The 19706-nt window shown below is 48.8% G+C and overlaps 1 protein-coding gene across 1 annotated transcript; it reads right to left on the bottom strand.

Annotated features, from left to right (window-relative positions):
* Positions 1–301: 301 nt before the first annotated feature.
* CLEC3B (C-type lectin domain family 3 member B) lies at positions 302–10054 on the bottom strand. The gene is made up of 3 exons (XM_082479901.1): positions 9754–10054; positions 4854–4952; positions 302–3511 (listed from the first exon to the last, which is right to left on the bottom strand). Exons 1-3 carry the CDS (start codon positions 9857–9859, stop codon positions 3111–3113), a joined length of 606 nt encoding a protein of 201 aa, XP_082336027.1. The 5' UTR covers positions 9860–10054; the 3' UTR covers positions 302–3110.
* Positions 10055–19706: the final 9652 nt, after the last annotated feature.

Genomic DNA, 19706 nt, shown 5'->3' with positions numbered 1-19706 from the left:
GTCCCCCATTCAACCCCTCCACCCTGGTGTTCATTGTGAGCACAAAAAAAGAGTGCTGTGGTAGGCAAGGATGAGGAATCTTCCAGAATTTCTTTTTCTCTGGCTTTTACAATAAAATATGTAGTTCATTATGTACACTAAGAAGAAGTACGTAGAATAATATTAAACTCATAAATGCCATCCTGAAACTGCAAGGTCAGTTTTGGCATCCTGGGTCCAACCAATAGGGCAGGAGCTCTCTTTGATTAAGCCTTTAAAACACAAAGGGCATGCTTTTCTCTTTTTCTTCTTTTTTTAATAATAATTATTTTTTCAAAACAACTTCCCTGTGCTCCTCCCAGCTTCAGAGGAGCAAAATATCTATGAAGAATGGCGCTGGCAGGAGCGTAGGTTTGTGAAAATAGACAGCAAGAGAGACATGAGCAAGAAATCTGCTGAAAGCAACTTGTTATTCTCTATATTTTGACAGATTGACTCTTTAATGTCCTCTCTGGGAATATCCTTTGGCATCCATCGCCACTGCTGTTTTTCAGACTCGTACTCCACGCAGAGATCATCCAGCAATGGCACCTGCACCTTCCCCAAAGCTCAGCATCACCAAGGCCTGTGGCCTTCACATCACCTCCTTTTAGTTCCTGGGCTCCCATAAAAGCCCTCTGTTTATTTCTCTGACCACACATTTGTGGTTTAAGACCAGTCAAGATCAAAGCCAGCAGCGCTTCCAGATTTGCTGCTTTGCATTCATATGTATCTCAAAACATGGCGGGATCATCTGCCAAGGGAACTAGAGGGTTTATGTTGAGACAAACTGGCTTGTAGGGTGTAACCACGACCTACAGCAAAGAGCCTTGGAAACCTTCAGGATCAGGGTCCAGAGTAAAGCTCAGTGAAGGCCTGTCCTCTTGTGCCAAAGAGACTTAATTTCACATGCAGTTCTGCAGCAGTTGGAACCTCCCAGACTGGTGTGGGGCACTGTCTTCTTCATGTATGGTCGTCTTTCCTTTGGGGGATGCTGAGGAGGAGGATTAGGATGAGGAGGGAGAAGTCACTACCTCAGTGGGGGAAGGAGAGGGATACTCGGTGCCACCGCAGCTCTGCTCGTTGTGGAGGAGGTGGGAGGCAGCTTGGGAAGTGCTAGCTCCATGCTGGGACCTGAGGTGCCACCTCCCCCAGTGTCGCTACTGCTGCCAAACAGGGGTGAGGGAAGGACCTTTCTTAGGGGTTGGCTTGTATTTTGGAGTGACATTTCCCAGCAGCAAAAGGAGGGGAGGAAGGAAGTCTTATTTGCCTATAAAAGCATTCCCTGCCTGTATCCCACATGTGGCATCTGACTGGGATGATAAGAGGTGGGGGTGGAAATCCTATAAACCATATCCCAGGGTGGGAGGCTCTCGCTTTCTGCTTTTCCCCTCTGCCTTTGATATCTCTGACCCTCTGACAGGTCCCTGGAACTGCTCTGAAGAGAAATGCAAGGAGAAGAAAGCACTCCGATCACATTGACGCAAATCTATTCCTTCAGCAAGCTATATATATATTTTTATTTTATAGTCATTGGAACAGCGGAGAGTTTGGCAATAGTGACAGCCTTGGAAGTGTGCACTCTGCATGTGTGTGGGGGTGTGTTTTGATCCCTCCAGCTTGGCTCTCCCACTTGATATCTTGGAAGACCCACCATTGTGCTGGTTTTAAACAAAGCAGCAAACGGAAATACCTCTCCCGTGGGCTCCCCAAGAGCATCATATCTTGAGACCCCCAACCTGGCAGCGCAGGGGACGTGACCCAAACTGGAGGGGTTATTACCAAGCTCTGAATCGCAAAGAACCACTGATACCTTTCAGACAACAGCCAGCAAAACTTCATTAAGCTGTTGGGCTGGCCTGCACATTTTTCCCACCATTGCTGTTTATTGAAATCTGTTTTTTTTCTTTAACCCTTTTCTCAGCAAAAAAAAAAAATTACTGAAGCCAGACCTTCAGCTGGGCATGACTTTATTGGCACAAACAGTACTCGGCAGATTTATGTTTGCTGAGGACTGTGCCTGGACCAACAAAGACTGGAGTATCTCAGCTGGGTTTCCATCACTTAAACAGGTTGTATGATTCCTAAAGCTGCTCAAGGGAGTCTTCTTGGGGGTTGTTTTCAAAGGTTTGTCTTTTATCCCTAATAGCATTACATTTCTGTTATTTACCTAATACTTTCAGCTTCTATTTCCAAGAAAACATTTGACTGACTATGCTGTAAGTCATCACTGCTTCCCCTGTGATGCTGGAGCATAAGTAGCGCTTCTGATGGGATTTGTTTTTTGTAAAACATCTGGCAGTGAGTCTAGCTCTTCCGCTGGAATCAGTGAAACTGGCTTCTGATTGATGAGGAAAGGATGAACAAAACAGTGAATGCTTCCGGAAAGGATGCTCTCCTTCTCAGTAAGTCAACCCATGCCTGTTACTTGCTAGTTCGTTCATGCACGTAGTTGGGCAAGGCGGACAACCCATTGAGCAGCTGGTACTCAGCCAATAAGCCCAAATGTATCTCTCAATGCAAACCAGGAGTAACTCCCTCTGCTCGTTGAGAGAGGACCTTGATCTCTAGGAGCCTGAATCGGGGAGCTGTGAGGGATGAGAAGCTCAATCCCATGTACCTCACTGTCAGGGCTTATGGGGAAGCAAAACGGGAGACAAAAGCAGGAACTTGCTCTGCTGGTGTCCCAACAAAGCTCAGCAAGGTGGGAAAGGACATTGCAGAGCAACAGCCCCGGGCAGCCGAAGCGGCTGTTAGCTGGGCTGGACTGCTGCACTGGTTCTTTGCCGAAACAACCGAGCCGTCCTAATAAATTCCCTATGTAAAAAAATATATCTATAAATCGTGCCTTAGTAAGAACGATGCAGCTGCTAATGGGGCTGGATGTGGCCAAACAAAATGCTCTAACGCTCTCTAATCTGATACCGAGCCGTGACGACTTTCTCTGCAAAGAGTGACTCTACTTGAACATGTGCGCGCGTGTGTGCATGCGTACATGTACACGTACACGTACACATACCTACAGCTTTATAATCCTGCTGCCAAAGGGGTACGACCTGGGTTGTGGGCGGGCAGGGGGGACCCCCTTGCTGCTACACGATCATGAACTGGCAGATGTAGGGCAGCTGGTCTTTGCACCTCTTGTCGAACCACTTGCCGATGGCGGCCCCCGACAAGGCTGCGCAGTTTTCCAGCTTGCCGCCGTCGGGCTGGGTGGTGATTTCAGTCTCCCAGTTCTTGTAGCGGACGGGGCCACCCGTCATGTCGACCCACTTGCCCTCCACTGCCATGTCGTTGAGGCCCAGCCATATCTCCGCCTCCGAGCCGATGCTCTTGCGCATGTAGTCGTAGAGGGCATCGTTCTCCTCCCCGCCCTGGGGGGTGCTGAGCGTGCCACCCTGCGAGATGCAGTTTTCGCTGGCCTCATGGTACGTCTTGCTCTCCGAAAATGCAAGGAAGCATTTTAGGTGAATTTTGGTGCCTTTCAGGCAAACTGAGGGGTTGCCACACAAACAGAACAAAAAGACAGAAAGGGAATTGGTTTTAAAAACAGCGCCCAGGAAGAGGCAGTGGCAGCAAATGCGGCAACCAAACTACGGACTTCATTTCTTAGGCTGCGCAGCGACTCGTGGCCATGCACATGAGTCCCAGGGGCCCTCTTCTTCCTACGCAGGGCACAGCTTCAGGGACGTGCCCTCCCTGTCTGCAAATCGTCAGGAAAAATGGACCTCAGGGTGCCCCTGTCACCCTCCTGGGCTCTGCCACTGCTGGAGCAGAGGCACAGCGTGATCCTCCTACTCCTTCCCCAGCCTCGCTCTTCCCCAGCTGCTGCTACGCTTTCTCTGATGAGTTTGTTGGAGGTAAGGTTTGTGATGGGTGCTGCTGGGTGTTGGAGCGCTTTGGAAAAAAAGTCTGTAATTTCAATTCAATCATCTTAATCATGCAAGCATGAGAAAAACGCCTTTTTTTAACAGGCTTTGATCAGAAGTGTTGTGCTTGCATAGCTTGAGGTCTTCAGAGGAAATTTCTACTTGCCTCTGTTTTTGTTGTTAAGAATAGCAGTTTATTTTATTTTTTTTAAGCTCTAAACCCAGAAAGTGCAGGATACTGTGGCCAAACAATAACTAATCAGAGCCATGCATTAATACCCAAACTAATGAATGTGTGTTTGGAACTAAAGCCTTGATTTTGCTTGTGTTCATTTTCTTTTAAGGAGAAAATTCTCCTTAACTTGCATTTTCATCTCATTTCTGTTTTGTGTTCTGCAAATCCCTCCCCTGTCGATGTTGGTGGAGTTTGTACCGAAAAAACGTGGAGCACGGCTGGAAGATGGACATTTTAGGACTGTCCTCTGTATGGGTTCAATGAAGCATGGTGGGACTGACCTCCATGAGGGTTCCCTGGGCAACACCACGGTGTGCATAAGAGACCAGGTCACCATTTCACTGGGGTTCAGACAAAAGAGTAAGCTACATTTGACTGAAGTAGAGAATAATCCATTACCCAGCCCTTTGATTCATAAAGGAAAATGAACATCTGGCTTAGTGTCATAGAAATATTCACAGCTTTACAAATGGGAAGCTCTAGTACATAAAGAAAGGGGCCATACGCTGCACAAGTCTTGTCATTAGCTGCTTGAGGAGCTTCATCTGCCTGGAGGAATTGCAGTTAGCCCACACTTTTCTTTGATTCCCCCAACCTCTCTCCCTGTGATGGATTCCTTGTAGCAACGCTCTTGGGCATCTCTTGTTAAAGCGTGTGGAGCAATTGTAGCCGCTTTATAAGCAACTCCTCTCTCAAAGCAAAAGCTATGCCGCCTTTAGCAAGTCCTTTACCTGTCTGGAGTGCTTGCTTTTCCTTCAGTAGAGCAACCTCCTGAGAGATGTTGTCAATCATGGCCTTCAGGTCTTCAATCATTTTGAGGCTCACACCATCTGTTGGAGAAACCAAGGGAGGAGCATAGAACATTGGCTGCGTCCCCTGGGGAGGCAGTGAAGTTGTTCCTATCATCAAAACTCCCCATTTCTCTGCCCTCAGAAAAAGGCAAACAAAAAGGATCTGTGAAGTCAATGCCTGTCCCCTTGCACATCCATCAGAGTGAGCGTTTGCTTGCTAGCCTGGTTCCACCAGCAAGCCAATTTTCCCAGTTTGGGTTTCAGGGCTTTGCACCCCATGGGGCTTTGTGAGGCAGCAGTGTCCCCTTGGGCTGTGGCTGCAGTGCTGGGCTGGGGGGCGTCGCACACATGAGCGTAGCAAGGTGCAGGCTCATCTCTGGAGCCCCTGTGTAGGGCACTTGCCTGAGGTGGTGCTGCACAGAGGCCAATCTCCCAAAAATGCAAGAGGGCACTTAATGATGCTGCCCTTCCTAAGCAGGAGTCCTGCCGCACACGAGTGTTTTGTGGGGAACTTAAAGCTGCAGCTGAATAGGATTTATTGGGTTTTTTTTAAACTCCTCAAAAACATGCCCTCTGTCTCTCTATTCACAGCGCACCCTCCTGGCTTTCCTTAAACACCCTCAGGCATCATTTTCTCTGTATGCACTCCTTCCTGTGGCCTCATGTTAGTCTACTCTCATGGGTGCATTGGCAGGAAAGTGCTTTGCTCGCCAGGGTGATGCTCTGCAGGAAGGGGCTGGAAGGTCTGCAGTACCTCCACTGTCTGGCCCCTGCACCATCAGCCACCCCATCCCTCAGCCCACCAACCGTGCCATCCCTCAGGCCATCAGAGCTGCCTCTGCCCCTTCTCTGCTTTCAGCATCCCCGGTGGAGGTACCCAAAACCTGGCCAGAACTGCTCTCCTGCTACGAGAAGACACTTCTTGGCCAGGGAGTTGTTTGCAGCCTGCTGCTAAAGCTTACATCTTGCTAGGTGTGTGGCCTCTGCAACAGCTCCAACCAACTATTAATTGGTACCTGGATTTCTCCTGCGTAGGAGCTAAAGGACCGTTGTGCCTTGGAGGCGGTGGGAGATTGGACATTGAGGTGTTTGTATTCATTACGCTATGTCTGCTGCTCCTATTCCTTTACTTTGCCTGGCGTGAGTAGTCCTCATGGGGTGAAAGGAAAGGGGAGAGTTTGCCCATGAATGAAGTAGGACAGGCTTCCTTGAGGGTCAAAAAGATGGGGAGCTGAGGCACCAAGCCAGGTACATGGGGGAGCTGCTTGGATTCGGACCAAAACCACCAGCCCAAAGATTACATGGTGCCATGAATATGAAAAGCCAGACACATCAGGAGGAGGGCATTAAGCTGCTTAACTAATTGCTCAATTAACTTTAATGGGTTCACTTAATACTGAGGCACTAGTTATTATTTTGGTTCCTTTGATGAAAACACTTTGTGGGAAACAGCTAATTAATGCCGCCTTTTTTTTTTTTTTTTTTTTTTTTTTAATGCAAGCTTCTCTTGCAGCAGAACAAACGTCCCTTAGGCTTAAGTAACATCCAAGGGCCGTGGCAGGACACCACCAATGTGTCTTGCTGGGGCAGCGCCTTACCTTGTTCCAGCCAGGTTTGCTGGTGGGTTCCCGTCTAGAGAGTCTCCATCACCCAAGGTGGACACATCTCCTTGATAACTACCTAAGAGCCCTGTCCCTTTTCGCCACCTAGTTTCCAAGCCCTGGAGCACAAGATGTTCCTGCAGCACCGTGTTCACTGGGACGTCACAGGGAGAACCAGGAGTGGTTAATTTGCACTTCAGCTACAAAGCAGGTACCGCAAGTACATCAACAAACATCGAGTTTTCTATTCCATTGCCAGAGGTTTTGTCTCTGCACTGTTATTTCCTCAAGGCTCACCTCCAGAAGCCCATGATCAAGGCTATTACAGCTTGGGTTTGCTGCCACTGATGCCAGCGTGGGGGCTGCCCTGCTGCCCATGGGAGCTGGAGGAGGTCCATGTGTGGCTAACTGTGTGCAGCAAGATTAAGGGGGGGGCAGAGGCGAGATGAAAAGGAGACTCACAGAAGGATGTGGGTCACAATAATCTGTTGGATTGAAAGCCTGGGCAGTAATGTATTTGATGCTGCAAATGGGAGCTCTTGCACGTTTTTCTTTGTTCTAATTATATACTGAATAACAACCAAATCCCTCTGTACTTCATTTTGATTATTTAACTATCCCTATGTGAAATTTGGATCTACAGCTGCGTTGTTTAGCTTTGCCTGGATGGGCATCATCCGGTTTGTTCCTATCCAAACAGGTTTCTGTCCCCCGGCAGGGCAAGCGTTGTTCTGGTTCACAGTGTCTGCCATCCAACCTCCCTGGCCATCAGTATTTCTCCTGACACCGGGCATTTCCCTGAATGTCCCAGCCAGAAAAGTTGGGTCCCATATTGCAGCCTGTCGCTGGATCAGAGGAGGGGACCGAACACACCCGCACTGGGTTTATATCAGTGTAAATGTTCACAGGCATTTTCTGGGAAGAGCACCCAGATTCCACGATTACACGGGAATTTTGGTGCCAAACATCAGCCCCTACCCGCTGATTTAAGCATCCGGACTCTGATGGCTGGCTCCAATTAACTTAAAAATACACAAGAGCTACGCAAAGATGCTCCCTCTGTGCCCCCAGCACCCCACCTTGCTGTGACCAAGGGGAGCCCCCCCTATCTGGATCCCTGAGCCGGGGGGTGCCATTGTCCCCAGGGCAGGGGCACCATCACTCGCCATGGCTCCCACCTCCCCTGGGCACCCTTCTGAGCGAGACCCCCGTGACCGCTGGAGCAAGGCAAATCCCATCCGTGTAATGGGAAATCCCCCCGTGTAATGGGGCAAATCCCCCCAAGACATGGGGATTTAGGGAGAGTTTGCTGAATTGCTACATCTGGGAAAGTCACTGGGGAGCAATTTGGGGGGGGGGGGAAATCCCAACAGCAGGCGAAGTGAATGTGCCATCTCAGCATTTTCTAAATGCTATGGTTTGGCTTTTTCACATTGAAACAGCACCATTTTTGTTCTGAAGCAGATCCAAGTGTAAGCAATAATTACAGAAAAGAAGAAGAAAAAAAAAACAAAAGAGAAAAAAAAAAAAACAAACAAAAGGGGGGAAAAAAAAAAGCTTGGCTCAAATCATAATTTCCTTTTCTAACTTTTGTGGTTTGGCTGTGGAGATTAAAAAAAAAAAATACATCCAGCCAAATACCCCAAACCTCCAGTGGCTTCACCCTGCCCGGCCTTCCCTGGCAAAGGGCAGGGGGTGAGCTGGGCCGGGGGCTGGGGCTGGGGCCGGGGATGGGGATGGGGCCATGGCCATCCTACCCTTGCTGAGGGCAGGAGCAGCCGAGCCCCGGCCCCTGCAGCAGGTGGGCAGGCAGGCATGGATGTGGCGAGGGGCTGGGGGTGAAAAAGAGCCTCGCAGGGGATTTTTAGCGCTTTCCTCCCTTTTTTCCCGCCCCCTGGTATTGATAAAAATCAGAAAAATGCTAATCAAGAAAGGCTGGAAGTTTCCAATAAAGGCAGGGTAGCCGACCTGCTGTGGGGCTGGATGCAGCCAGCCAAAAAAATGCCAAGTTTGGGTGTGTGTTTTTTTTTTCTTTTCCTCACAGAAAACTTGACCTCTCCTTTGAAAAGAAACCCCGAAGCTCTCAGGAAAAATTGCTGCCAGCTGTTTCAGATGGCTTGATTTTCAGGGGAAAAAATGTTGAACACCCCCCCGGGAAAATGTCTTTAAATCAGACCCCAATTTTCCCATCAAAAAAGTGATTTTTCTCCCACCTGTTTGTCACCAATGGGGTACAAACAGCAGTTCCAGTGGCAGGAAAAGAAACATAAAATTTTTCCAAAAAACTCATCTCTCTCTCCTGGTACATCCAGAAAGTACAATGCATTTATGTACCCTATACCAGCCCAAGGGGATATTTTTGCTCTAGAAAACAGCCGCGGACCCAAGATGTGGAATAAGCAGATACGCAGTGATTTCATAGAAAGATCTAATGGGGAAAAAAAAGGAAAAATTTCTCAAGGACGGCATCTGACAAAAATAGCCACCGGGCGAGCGTAAGAGAGCAGGCCGGCCAAGAGAATTCCTGGGATGCTTCTTCCTCGCTCCCCGCTTCGTTCCAAGCAGACAAGCGGCTGCCAGAAGCGGTCCAAGCCCAGGGGACCGCAGTGGGACATGGGTGGCAGGCAGGAGGGCTCACACCCTGCCGGGCTGCTTCCGTACCTGCCTTCTCCTGTAATCGATGTGCATTGGGTCAGAGGAGGAGGGGGGGGGGGGGGGGGGGAGGATGGGATGGTAGCAAAAAAGGAGAAGAAAAGCAAAAAAAAAGAAAAAAACTTAAAAATAGACCTGAGGCACCTTTTTGTGTGTATTGCCCCCTTATAAAGCCTGAGTAGTCGGAGCTTATCATAAACCTGGGGCAAGACCATCTGCCACTTACTTCTGTAAAAAGAACGAGTAGGGGGTACAGGGTCATAGAAAGGGAGATTTTAGTAGAGAAGAGGTTTGGGGCGAACCTTAGAGATAACATAGCAAACGCATCACCCTCTGAAATTCAGACTGAGATGTCCCATCAAATTTATTCAAGGCAGTAACCTGCCAAAAACATTTTGATTTCCTCACTATTTTACAGAAGGGCTACATAACCATACCCGCGGGGGGGAGGACACTTTATTAGCTTTTTAGATGCTTTTAAAAAACTTTCATTAAAGCGCTATTAAATGCCCAAACGACTGGGCTAATTGCATCCCCCTCCAGCCCTGCCAGGTTTCCTCACCGGGAAGGCGCCGCTTGCTCCTTACCTTTCTTGGAAGCCACCGGTTTTTGCCGGACTTTGCCGTTTTGCTGGCCGGAGACCTGGGCAAGGGAGAGGAGGCAGAGGAGCAGGCAGGCTCCCCGGAGCGCCATGCCGCTGCCGTCCGGGCGCTGAGTGGAGGAGGTGGAACGGCTTCGCTCTGCCCTCAGACAGCCGCCTTAACACCGGCTTGAATCAGAAATGGCTGGCCCAGAAAGCCGCCCGCTGAGCCCTGGCCAGAAGCAGCCTCCCGGCCCCGGGGGGAGCTCAGGCAGCTCCGGCCAAGGCTGAAAACATCCCAGCGGGTTTGTGTTTCTTAGCAGGCTGCTTGTTTTTGTTTAGAAAAGAAAAAAAGAAAAGGGGGGGGGGGGGGGGGAAGTCTGCTAAGCTAAGTCTGCTAAAGGCTGCGGAATGATTTTATTATGGATTTTAGCAAAATGCCACGGGTTTGATCTCATGCGTCAGCAATGGTAATGATGATGTGAGGTGTGAAATGGAGTTTGGGTGACTGCGGGAACAGAGGGGGAACCAGCCCAGGAGGGATGATGCCAGCACCAGCAGCGGTGGAGGGAGCGTGCCAGGGGGGTCCCTGAGCACCCCGGCCCCCACCACAGTGTGATGCAAGGCCCTGCATGGAGGTTTCTGGTTCATCCCCACCGCAAGGGGCTGCTGCGATCCCCCAGCCCAAGCGCAGCTGCAAGGTGGGTATTTCCAGAGAAGTCCTTGCTCAAAGTGGAGGACAGCTCTTACACCACAAAAAAACCCAGCCCAAAATCCCACCATCATTGCCTCTCCATGACAGGTGAGACTGGTGTCTCATGCCCACCTCTTCCCAGTTCTGCGTGGAGTCCCCTCTGGAGGGTCACCCTTGCAGTGGGGACACCCGTTTCCCTGTTCTGCTGCGAGCAGAGCTGAGACATGGCCGTCCCACGAGAGCCATATGCTTTATCCCCTCTGCCCCGGTGGCGATTGTCTTGTTTGCTGTTAGACAGCCACGGATTGAGAGCAGCTTCCAATGTCATAGGTTTGGACCTCTACTTTTGAGGTCCCCCTTCCAATAGGTGGGGGTGCTGGTACCCTGGGGTGTATGTGGCTGTGCCTTTGCTCTCGCCCAGCTCCCATGTGTAGGTTGCAGGATAAGGCTTTGGGCCGATTTTCCCTGCACTGGTGGCTGGGGACAGAGGGCAGCTCCCAGCCCTGGGCTCGAATCAGCAGTTCTGGGGCAGTTCCAGAGTAAACCACTCTCCTTGTGGTGAGTCCCATCCTTGGGGGTGAGGACAGCTGTGCTGGCCATACTGTCCCCTACCCCTATGGCAGTTTTGCAAGGACAGGGGTGGCCAGTGCTGGTGCTGTGGGACTGCTTGGCAGCAGCATCGCACCAAGACCTTGGAGGCACCTGGATGGCACCGTCCAGGGGAGTGAGAGTCCTTCGGTGGCAAATATCTAGTCCCCAGCACCAGACCACGTGATGGCTTCACATGCTTTTCGTTTTTCCAAAAACGCTTTTGTTTCTGTAGGACAGGAAACCAAACAATGGCTTCGGAGGTTTTAACCAAACCAGAGGGTCAATTGTGTTGCTCTTCAATAATTTCCACTACCCTGGCTGGGAGCTGGAGGTATTTTGGCTCTGCCTCACCCCACCAGGCAGCGGGAAAGAAATCTCGGCCCCAGCCTCTACAGCTGCATCTTTGTCCCAAAAGTGATCTGAAAGTAGGCTGCATTTTGGCAGGCCTGGGCAAAAGCGGGGACTCTTTAGAGCTGGGAAGATGTTTGACTTGCAACTGCAGATGTCCTACTAAGAGGAAAGCACTCACCTGGCACTAGACCACTTCCCTTCCTCCTCTGGTACCTTTGAGAGGCAAAATCTACAGGTGCTCTTTGCACTTAAGAGGCCTGGCACATGCCAGGGACGATAATCCAAAGTATCTCATGGCCAGGTCTGTCAAAGCACCAGTTGATGCTTCGCACCCACCCGTCAGGCTGAGTACATGGGGGGTCTTCCCTGGGGCCACGTGAGTGGTTAGGTGGCTGAAAAATACTTTGAAATTTGGGTCTTCACAGAGTTTTGGGAACATTCAGGCTTCTAAATACCCCAGAGCCGTAAAAGACAACCAGGATGAGCTGGACTTGAGGGGAGGGGGGAACGCATCCCATAGAAAGCTCTTTTCCCCTGGTCCCCCTTGCAGGGTCCCAGCCTGACTTCAGCACAGCCCAGCTGCTTTAAGAACAGCCCTGCCGCCTAAACCAAGAGCACTGCCTTATTTTTTTTGGGGTGCTGCGGTTGTCCAGCAGCTGCAAGCGCATGCAGGCAAGTCTTTCCTGCAGGAGGAACAAAAACCTTTGAACAAGCAGAGGAAATTCACGTGGAGGAGAGGACGGACAGGCATTTTGGAGAACAAAGTACTCTGGACTTTAACCTTAAATTTTTTCTGAAAAATTAAAGCAAGATGCCACCCAGCACCATGCGAACCACTGGAGTCACAGGAGCATAAAAAGTCTGGGGTGCAGCTGGAAAAAGAGCTGCCCTTGATTTAGTTTGGCTACAACGGTGTTACCCTGCCTCACGCTTTTGCTGAATAAGGAAAACCCTGCCCTCAAATCCTACCTGACCAGAGCTCCCTTGCAGTCCAAGCCTTTGAAACCAAGGAGGTACAAGTTGGATTTTCACTCCCCTCTACCACACACACTCAATCCCACTCAAATTTAAGCCAGAAAAAATATATTTTGGGGATTTACCGTTCTCCTGCATGGACTATCCCAAAATGGGATGGAGCCCAAGAGATGCCAGACACCTACACATTCCCTTCTCTTGACACTTGAGTAGCATTGACCTATCCAAAGTACTTTTGGTAACTCCACACCTCCCAGTTTTCCTTGGCCCCAGATTTTCTCGCCTGCCTTTGCGTTGATTCATGTCCTGCCACGCTGGTGGAAAAAAAACAAAACGCTGTCCTTGCTGCTGCGCATGAAACAGATGGCTCTGATGTGGAGTCTGATGGTGATCCCTCACCACAGGTTTCTGGGTGGGTGGGACTCGCTGGGGTGTTGCACTTCTCCCATTCTTCAGCTGAAACGAGTAGGGCAGGGCAGCCTTCCATCAGTCCCTGAAGGACAGGTCTGCACCAGAGGGGACCTCTCCCTGAGTCAGCCAGCCTGTCCTGTGCCGGATGCCACCATCATTTTTCTTGAAAAAGAGAAAAATGAAAAGAAGTAGACTTAAAAAAACTTGTACCTGCTGTAACAGCTATTCACAGGGGGCTTTGCTCCAATTCTGCCCTATGTAGACTGAAAAAAAAAAAAAAATCCTTGATATTATAAAAGCTCATAAATCCCTGAGAACTCACCCGAGAGGAGCAAGCTGAAGCGTTGCTGCAACGGATTCGGAATGGGGATGCTACACGGAAGGGCCACCAAAAAGCCGGAGGGCCCTTGCCCTGCCCGTACCGAGCCCGCTCCCTGCCCAGGCTCCTGCTGAAGCACGAGTCTGCGGTTCCAGTTAAATAACAGGGCTGCCAATGGTCCTTTGTAAACTGGCTCTTTTGGGCAGATATCATGCTTTTCAGATCCCGATGATTCACGCTTCTTATGTAAGGGTGGCGTGGGAGGTGGGCAGAGGTAATCCTTTTTATTAGCTGAACTAACAGAACTGGAAGACGGCGGCGAGGTTTTGGCCACGCGAACCCTTCCCCTTCGAGGCTGAAAGGGAAGCAGCAAATGTCAGAGCTGAGGAGCAACAGCTGGGAGGCTCGTTAGGCACATACAGCCCATCGGAGAGCAAGGGAGCGGGCACCAGGGGAAAGCGAGTGACAGCTGATTCACTGAAGGGTTAATGAGAAGGAGAAAGGCTATAATCATGCCAAGAAACCCGGGTTTTGCCCACGATTTTTTAAATCTGTGCAATTATGGATTTTACTTCCCAGTAAAAGCACTTTACTCCCTGGTTTCAAGCCCGGTCTCCTGGTCAGACAGACAGTAGCTCCTGGTAGCTCTAAGGAAACTGGTCTGAGATGAAAAAAAGAGGGCAGAAGAACGTATGCTTATGGAAACTGTCCCAGGGCCGCAGGGAAACAGAAAAGTTTACGTGGCTTTGGGAAACCCAGTAAGTAGGCTGCGATGCTGAATTTGGAAGGCTTTCAGTTAGCAAAACAGTGTCTGGAATAAGCCCATGAAAGGAAGCTGGACGCTCCTGGCAACGATGTAGACCTGCGATTTCGTGCCCAGCCAGGCAAGGAAATGGGCAGCGAGATCAGAGGCTATTTTGATTCGGCTCCTAGGAAATGAGCAGGTATTGCCAAGCCAAGAAATGAGGCAGTGCCACCGCACAATGGCTGGAAAGTGGAAGGGTGGACTAGATAACAGTATTCACACGGTTATTATCGAGATAGGCAATTACCAGCCTTGGCTTTTCAAGGCTCAGCTACTGGTTCAAAACGCCAAACGATTCTCGCTCTTTGCCTGCAGCCCCCCTTCCTTCAGGAAAGGCTCCTACCTCCCCTGCCAGCGCTGACAGCAGGAACACAAAGGGGAGACCCAAAAGCATCTTTACGCATGGGGCCGTGCACCTCAGTGGCTCGACCCATGGCTGGGGCAGCAGGCAGGGTTTCGTACCTCCGCTGCCTTCACCGAATCCACTCTGGAGCATCTGTGTCCCAGCGGCACCGCAGTAACCTCGAAGAGGAATAAGAGAAATAGGACTGGACAGTAAAAAACACGTTGTGAGGAAGCAGGGCTAACAGAAGAAAATCTCTGATATTAATTAGCCGCTACCTGAACTTGGGCTGGCATCGCTCCTGACTTCCACCAGCATAAACAACACCAGAATAGGTTAAAATGGAAAGAGCTGAATCTATGGATCATTGTTTTTGAGACCAATCGAGAAGAAATGCGATAATGGCTCAGGAAAGGGCGGTTTTCAGAAGGACAATGATGGGGAAAACCAAGAGGTCAGCACTTTGCCAAAACGTTATCCCCAGCACCAACGTCAGGAAATTGGCTCTGAGCCTAAGGAGGGAGCCTTCCCATCGCATCCCATGGCAAGCACCGCTCACATCCCTGCCCCACTTCCACCAAGGGTCACAGGACAGAAGGATGCAAGCTAAAGGAGATCCCCAGGCCTTAAACCGGACCTAAATGCGGAGAACTTGAGTTCAAGTGCTATCAGCTACTCTAAATCCTCCTGTTTCCAAAAGGAGCTGCACCAAAAACTCACCCTCCCTTATGCTTGGAGCGTGCAGCTCCTGCAGGCTGGGGGTAAATCTGTCTGTCTTCACCGCTTCGCTTTTCTGCCCATCATCCATGTCCCAAAGTCCAACCAGCCAAAGGAAAACTGTAGTCAAGTGTTTAAATGTAACATCAAAACTCTGGAGAAGTTCCTAATTGTGTAGGACTGCTGAGCAGGCTTGCATGAAACCGTCTGTCTCGGCATCAGCTCAAGTGAAGTCACTGTTTGAAATTAAAGTCAGTATTTTAGGCCTGGCAGGCAGACAGCAGTTCTGCCAGCTTATGATCTTGTTGCGCGTCGTTCTCACCTTTGAGCAACTGGTTTGCTTCCATATGGCTGTGGATGCTGAGTTAGGGACCGTAAGAGAATTTTAGCATCAGTGTTATGAATTTCTTAATTTTTTCCATTTAAAGTTGCGTGATCAGACAGCAGGAAGAAAGCAATCCAGGCCCTTGAAAAGCCCCATCAGATTAAAGTTGGCCTCTCTGGGGCGAAAGGAGAGAAGTAGGATTTAAATCATGACTTTTCAACCTATAGGTTTCCAACCCCAGAAATACCAAAGTTTAGCATTTCCCAAAAACATAGCGAGACTGTGTGGTGAGAGCTCCTCTGAGAGGGAGGGCCTGCAGGCTGGTGGCTCCGACTACCTCCAACACCCAAGCACAACTGGCTGGGCTGCTGTCCCCGCCATGCCAGCTGGGTGGAAGAAGGCCTCTGTACACCAGGAAGCAGCTGAGATTTAATTTTCTTTTCCTTCGCCCAAGGTATTAGCTAAGGGGCTGCAGTAACTACAATCTCCTCAGTCTAAATCAGGGAGATCTGATCTACAAACGTAGAGGTGAAAACCCAGGGGTGCCTGTGCTGCTGATCTTACCCTGATCTTGAGAACAGGATAGCAACAGAGATGTTCACAGAGCTTGTAAGGTAACCACAGCCTTATTAAAAAGTGTTCCAGTCAATGAAATTGAGGTTGAAACCATCACCAGGGAGTCATTAACAGCAGCACATCTGAGATCATAACGTTGTTTCGCAGGAACAGCAAAAAGGTCTTTGTTACCAGATAGCTAGAAATGCAGCTGATCCGAGGAAAGAACAAAGCATCACAGCCTCTCTGTGGGGCGATGGGTACCAAAGTGCCCTGCTGTGGTTGAGCACTATGACTGAGAGTCCAGGGCTTCACCAAAGGAAAAGGAGCAAGAAGAGTTAAAGGAAAGGAGGGTGGTGAGACACTGGAACAGGTTGCCCCATCCTTTCAAGTGTTGCAGGCCAGACTGGATGGGGCTTTGAGCAACCTGGTCTAGTGGGAGGTGTCCCTGCCCATGGCAGGGGGGTTGGAACTAGATCTTTAAGGTCCTTTCCAACCTAAACAATTCTATGATTCTATGAAGGAACAAGGCTCTGGGGTGAGGACTGGAGTGCTCTCCTCTCAGGTCTTACCAAGTCACACTGACTTCTTCTCTTGGCTCTGGGGCTCCAGGCCGCTTATTATAGGCAAAGTAAACCAGTGCCATAGCAGGGCTGGAGAACATCCCTCTGCTGTGACGGGCAGATGAATTTTAAAAGAAAAGTTGGAAGCAGTCCCAGCAGAAGGCGCTAAATCCCAGTCAATTCCTTTTTACAGGGAAAATGCAGAAACTCCATGAGATATTATCTATGTCAAATCAAGGTGCTGAGTCTCTCAAAAGAAAAAGTGAGTGCTGGCTCCCACTAACTTGTCTTTAGAACGGGCTGTGCAAGTTTTTATACAGCCCAACTGTGGGTGGCATAGCCCCTCTCCTCCCCATTGCCTCAACCTCCGCCTCGAGGGCAGAACAAGCTCCCCTCTCCTTCCCAAACTACACAATTGCAATGTTGAACCCTTACTGTAGTTGTGAAACTACAGCTGGCCGATGGGATTCCTGGGCTTGGTAAATCTGCTGTGCATCACCCTGAGCGTAAACAAAGATCTGGAGGAACACGAGAAGCAAACAGCCAGGTCTACTGACCTACAGCCTTTCCCTCTCCTGCTTCATGGGGACCGTCCCTGTCAAACAGGCCTTTAGGCTGGGATACCAGCCGGTGGTGGTGGTGGGAGGTAAATCGTGGCTGGGTGCATTTTAGGCAACACAAGTAGAAGCCTAGCAGGAGTTGCTAGACTCCTCATCTCTAGCACACAGCTTTCAGCTTCTTGACACTCCCAGCAGAAGCAATTAATTTCTGGGACAAACAGAGAGCTATCCTGCTCCGCAGATGTTTCCTCTTAGTTCTACTGGACTCGAGTCAATGAAAACGTGGCAATATCTGCACAGCAACACATGGAACTTTCCACCAGCCCAGATGGGAACAGGAGCACTCTCAGTTGAAGCCTCTGTTAAAAATCTAACTGCTATTTTTGTTTGGGATGGAAGGGAGGGGTTAAAGAGAGCCAAGAAAATAGAAACGGGCAGCACAGCCCTTAGCACGCCTGAGAACCACAGTCTCAAAGATTTCTTGGCAGATGTTGTATCAACCGGGAAAGCTGTAGGCCCTTTTACCCCTGTCGGAGCTTTGTTTATCCATTTGAGATACGAGTTGGTAGCAGCAAACCTCCAGGGGCAGCTGAGACCAATCAGCAGCTGTGTAATACTTTTGGCCAGGCTCTTTATTTACATCTCTGGGGTAGAAGCAGCCCCAGTCTGAACTGGGGCCGCGCTCCACCCCACTGCTTTTCAATGCCAACTGATGGGAGGTAGCGAGCGTGGAAGGAATAGGATCCCTTGAAGACCCTCAGTTCATTCTGTGCCTGTTTACACAGCTACAGAAGCCCTGGGGGGAGGAGATGCATGGTTAGAGGAGGCACTGCAGATACTCACACCATGTTAATTTACACTTACACTCTCAGCAACTGCTTGGTACCAAGCATTTTGTGACTGGGTTAGCCATTTTTGTATACACAGCTGCTCCACAAGTTTCCCTGAGCTAGCAGCAGACACAGATGCTCAGGTAGCAAGAGTCTGCTTTTTAGGTACCTTGAGCACATAGCCTAGATCTCAGATGGGCTAAATATTTGCCATCTTTAGTAAGAAGTGGAGAGGGAATGCAAATGTATATTCACATCCACAGAGGCGTCGTTTAACACACTTGAAAGACAGTGAGGTTTCTCCCCTCATCCCAGCTCTCATAACAATCAATTTAAAATTAAAAGGATCTGGAGAGGGGACAAGAAGCATCTTATATGATGCAACTTGCAAAATGCTTGGAAATCCTTCAGCTGGAAGGCTATGTAGAAATACACTATTATTACCATGTTACAAAATTCACCCTGGAAGTAACTCTGGGCAGCCTTTTGGTATCCAACTACAAATCTATAATAAAACAGGCAACAGCTATTCAGAGAATGTCTATGGTTTAAGACTTGCAATCCTCATTTAGATTAACCATTTTCTGAAACGTTAAACAATACATGACCAAACAAAAGCTGCCTGTGGTAACTCTAAGGTACTGTAAATGGGTTTTCACCCTTCAGTTTTCTTTCTTTCTTTCTACATTCTTACAAGTACCTTTGCGTGGCAGGGAACGGATCGCAGCTACTGTAAAGCTGATGTCAGGTTAGTCTTTGCTTCACATAGAATAACTCTACTGGAGTGAGTAAAGATGATATACATAATTAATGTCACTTCTTGCCTGTATTACTATGTAGTACTATCATAACATACCTAAGCCATTACTTAAGGTACTGAAAAAAATCCCGCTTCTTCAAAATAGGCATCTTGGGCAAATTTTGTAGGACAATTTTTTTTTTTTTTTTTTTAACCTGCCTGCTCATTATAATAGTGGCTACACATGTCTGAAATACACAGTAGTACTGCAGTCACCTTGAATAATTATGTGAGTGAGCTCTAGGAAAAGGGCTAAGAGATTTGGGGACCTTAAGTATACCATGTATTTTAATGTGATCATGATTATTAATTTGAGCTGTAATATGTTTTGTCTTATATCTACAGCTCTCCTTCAGCAAAACCCTTCCCCTTCCCCCAACTAAACATGTTCCAGACAAGAGAATGTTCTTAATCTGATATTAGAAAATTAAAACAGGAAATTCAGAAAACACTGCTTGAGTAAGAGCTAATTGATTCTTGGATTATTGTAGTAACTTTTGCCATAATGTTTGTTCAAAAGGATCCTTCTAACACTTGTAGCTGAAATACCAACTTTTTGAAAATCAACTTTTTCCTTTGACTTCTTCCCTCTGTTGTCTCTTCCTATCATACCAAATAAACAGCTCTTACTCTTTGCTGGGCCAGCCAATAGTAGGGAGAGAATCCACTGCTTTGAAGACCTTGGTGATCCAACTTGATTGGATACCTTACCTGCCATCTTCTGTCTTTCCCTGTAAAGGATCATTACTGACAGTCACTATGCTTTTCCAGCTGATTTATCAAACTCCTAAAAAATTGACTCATTTCCCCTTCTACCTTAGCCAAGCTCCTTCTCCTTAGCCACCATGAGAGGCTTTGGCTAGGCTACTATTGTACCTGTTGGCAAAAGGGGTAGGCAGAGCTCAAGTAAGCAAAGAAATCTTGGTTTAAAATATGAATTAGAAGCTTCAGACCATGTTGCATTTATAGTAAAATCTAACCACATTTTATTCAAAGAAAAGTAAGATAACTTGAAGGAAGAATTCCACAAAGTGCTGTTCTCATCTGGCCGGTGAACAAAAAAAAAAATTTCAAGAGGCCCAAAAGCTGGCTTGTGCTGTACCAAGGCCACTCTCACATACC

This window comes from Vanellus vanellus (genome assembly GCF_965231255.1).
Source record: "Vanellus vanellus genome assembly, chromosome: 2".
NCBI lineage: Eukaryota > Metazoa > Chordata > Aves > Charadriiformes > Charadriidae > Vanellus > Vanellus vanellus.
Note: the sequence above shows the minus strand (reverse complement) of the source record. Positions and strands in the feature narration are given on the sequence as shown.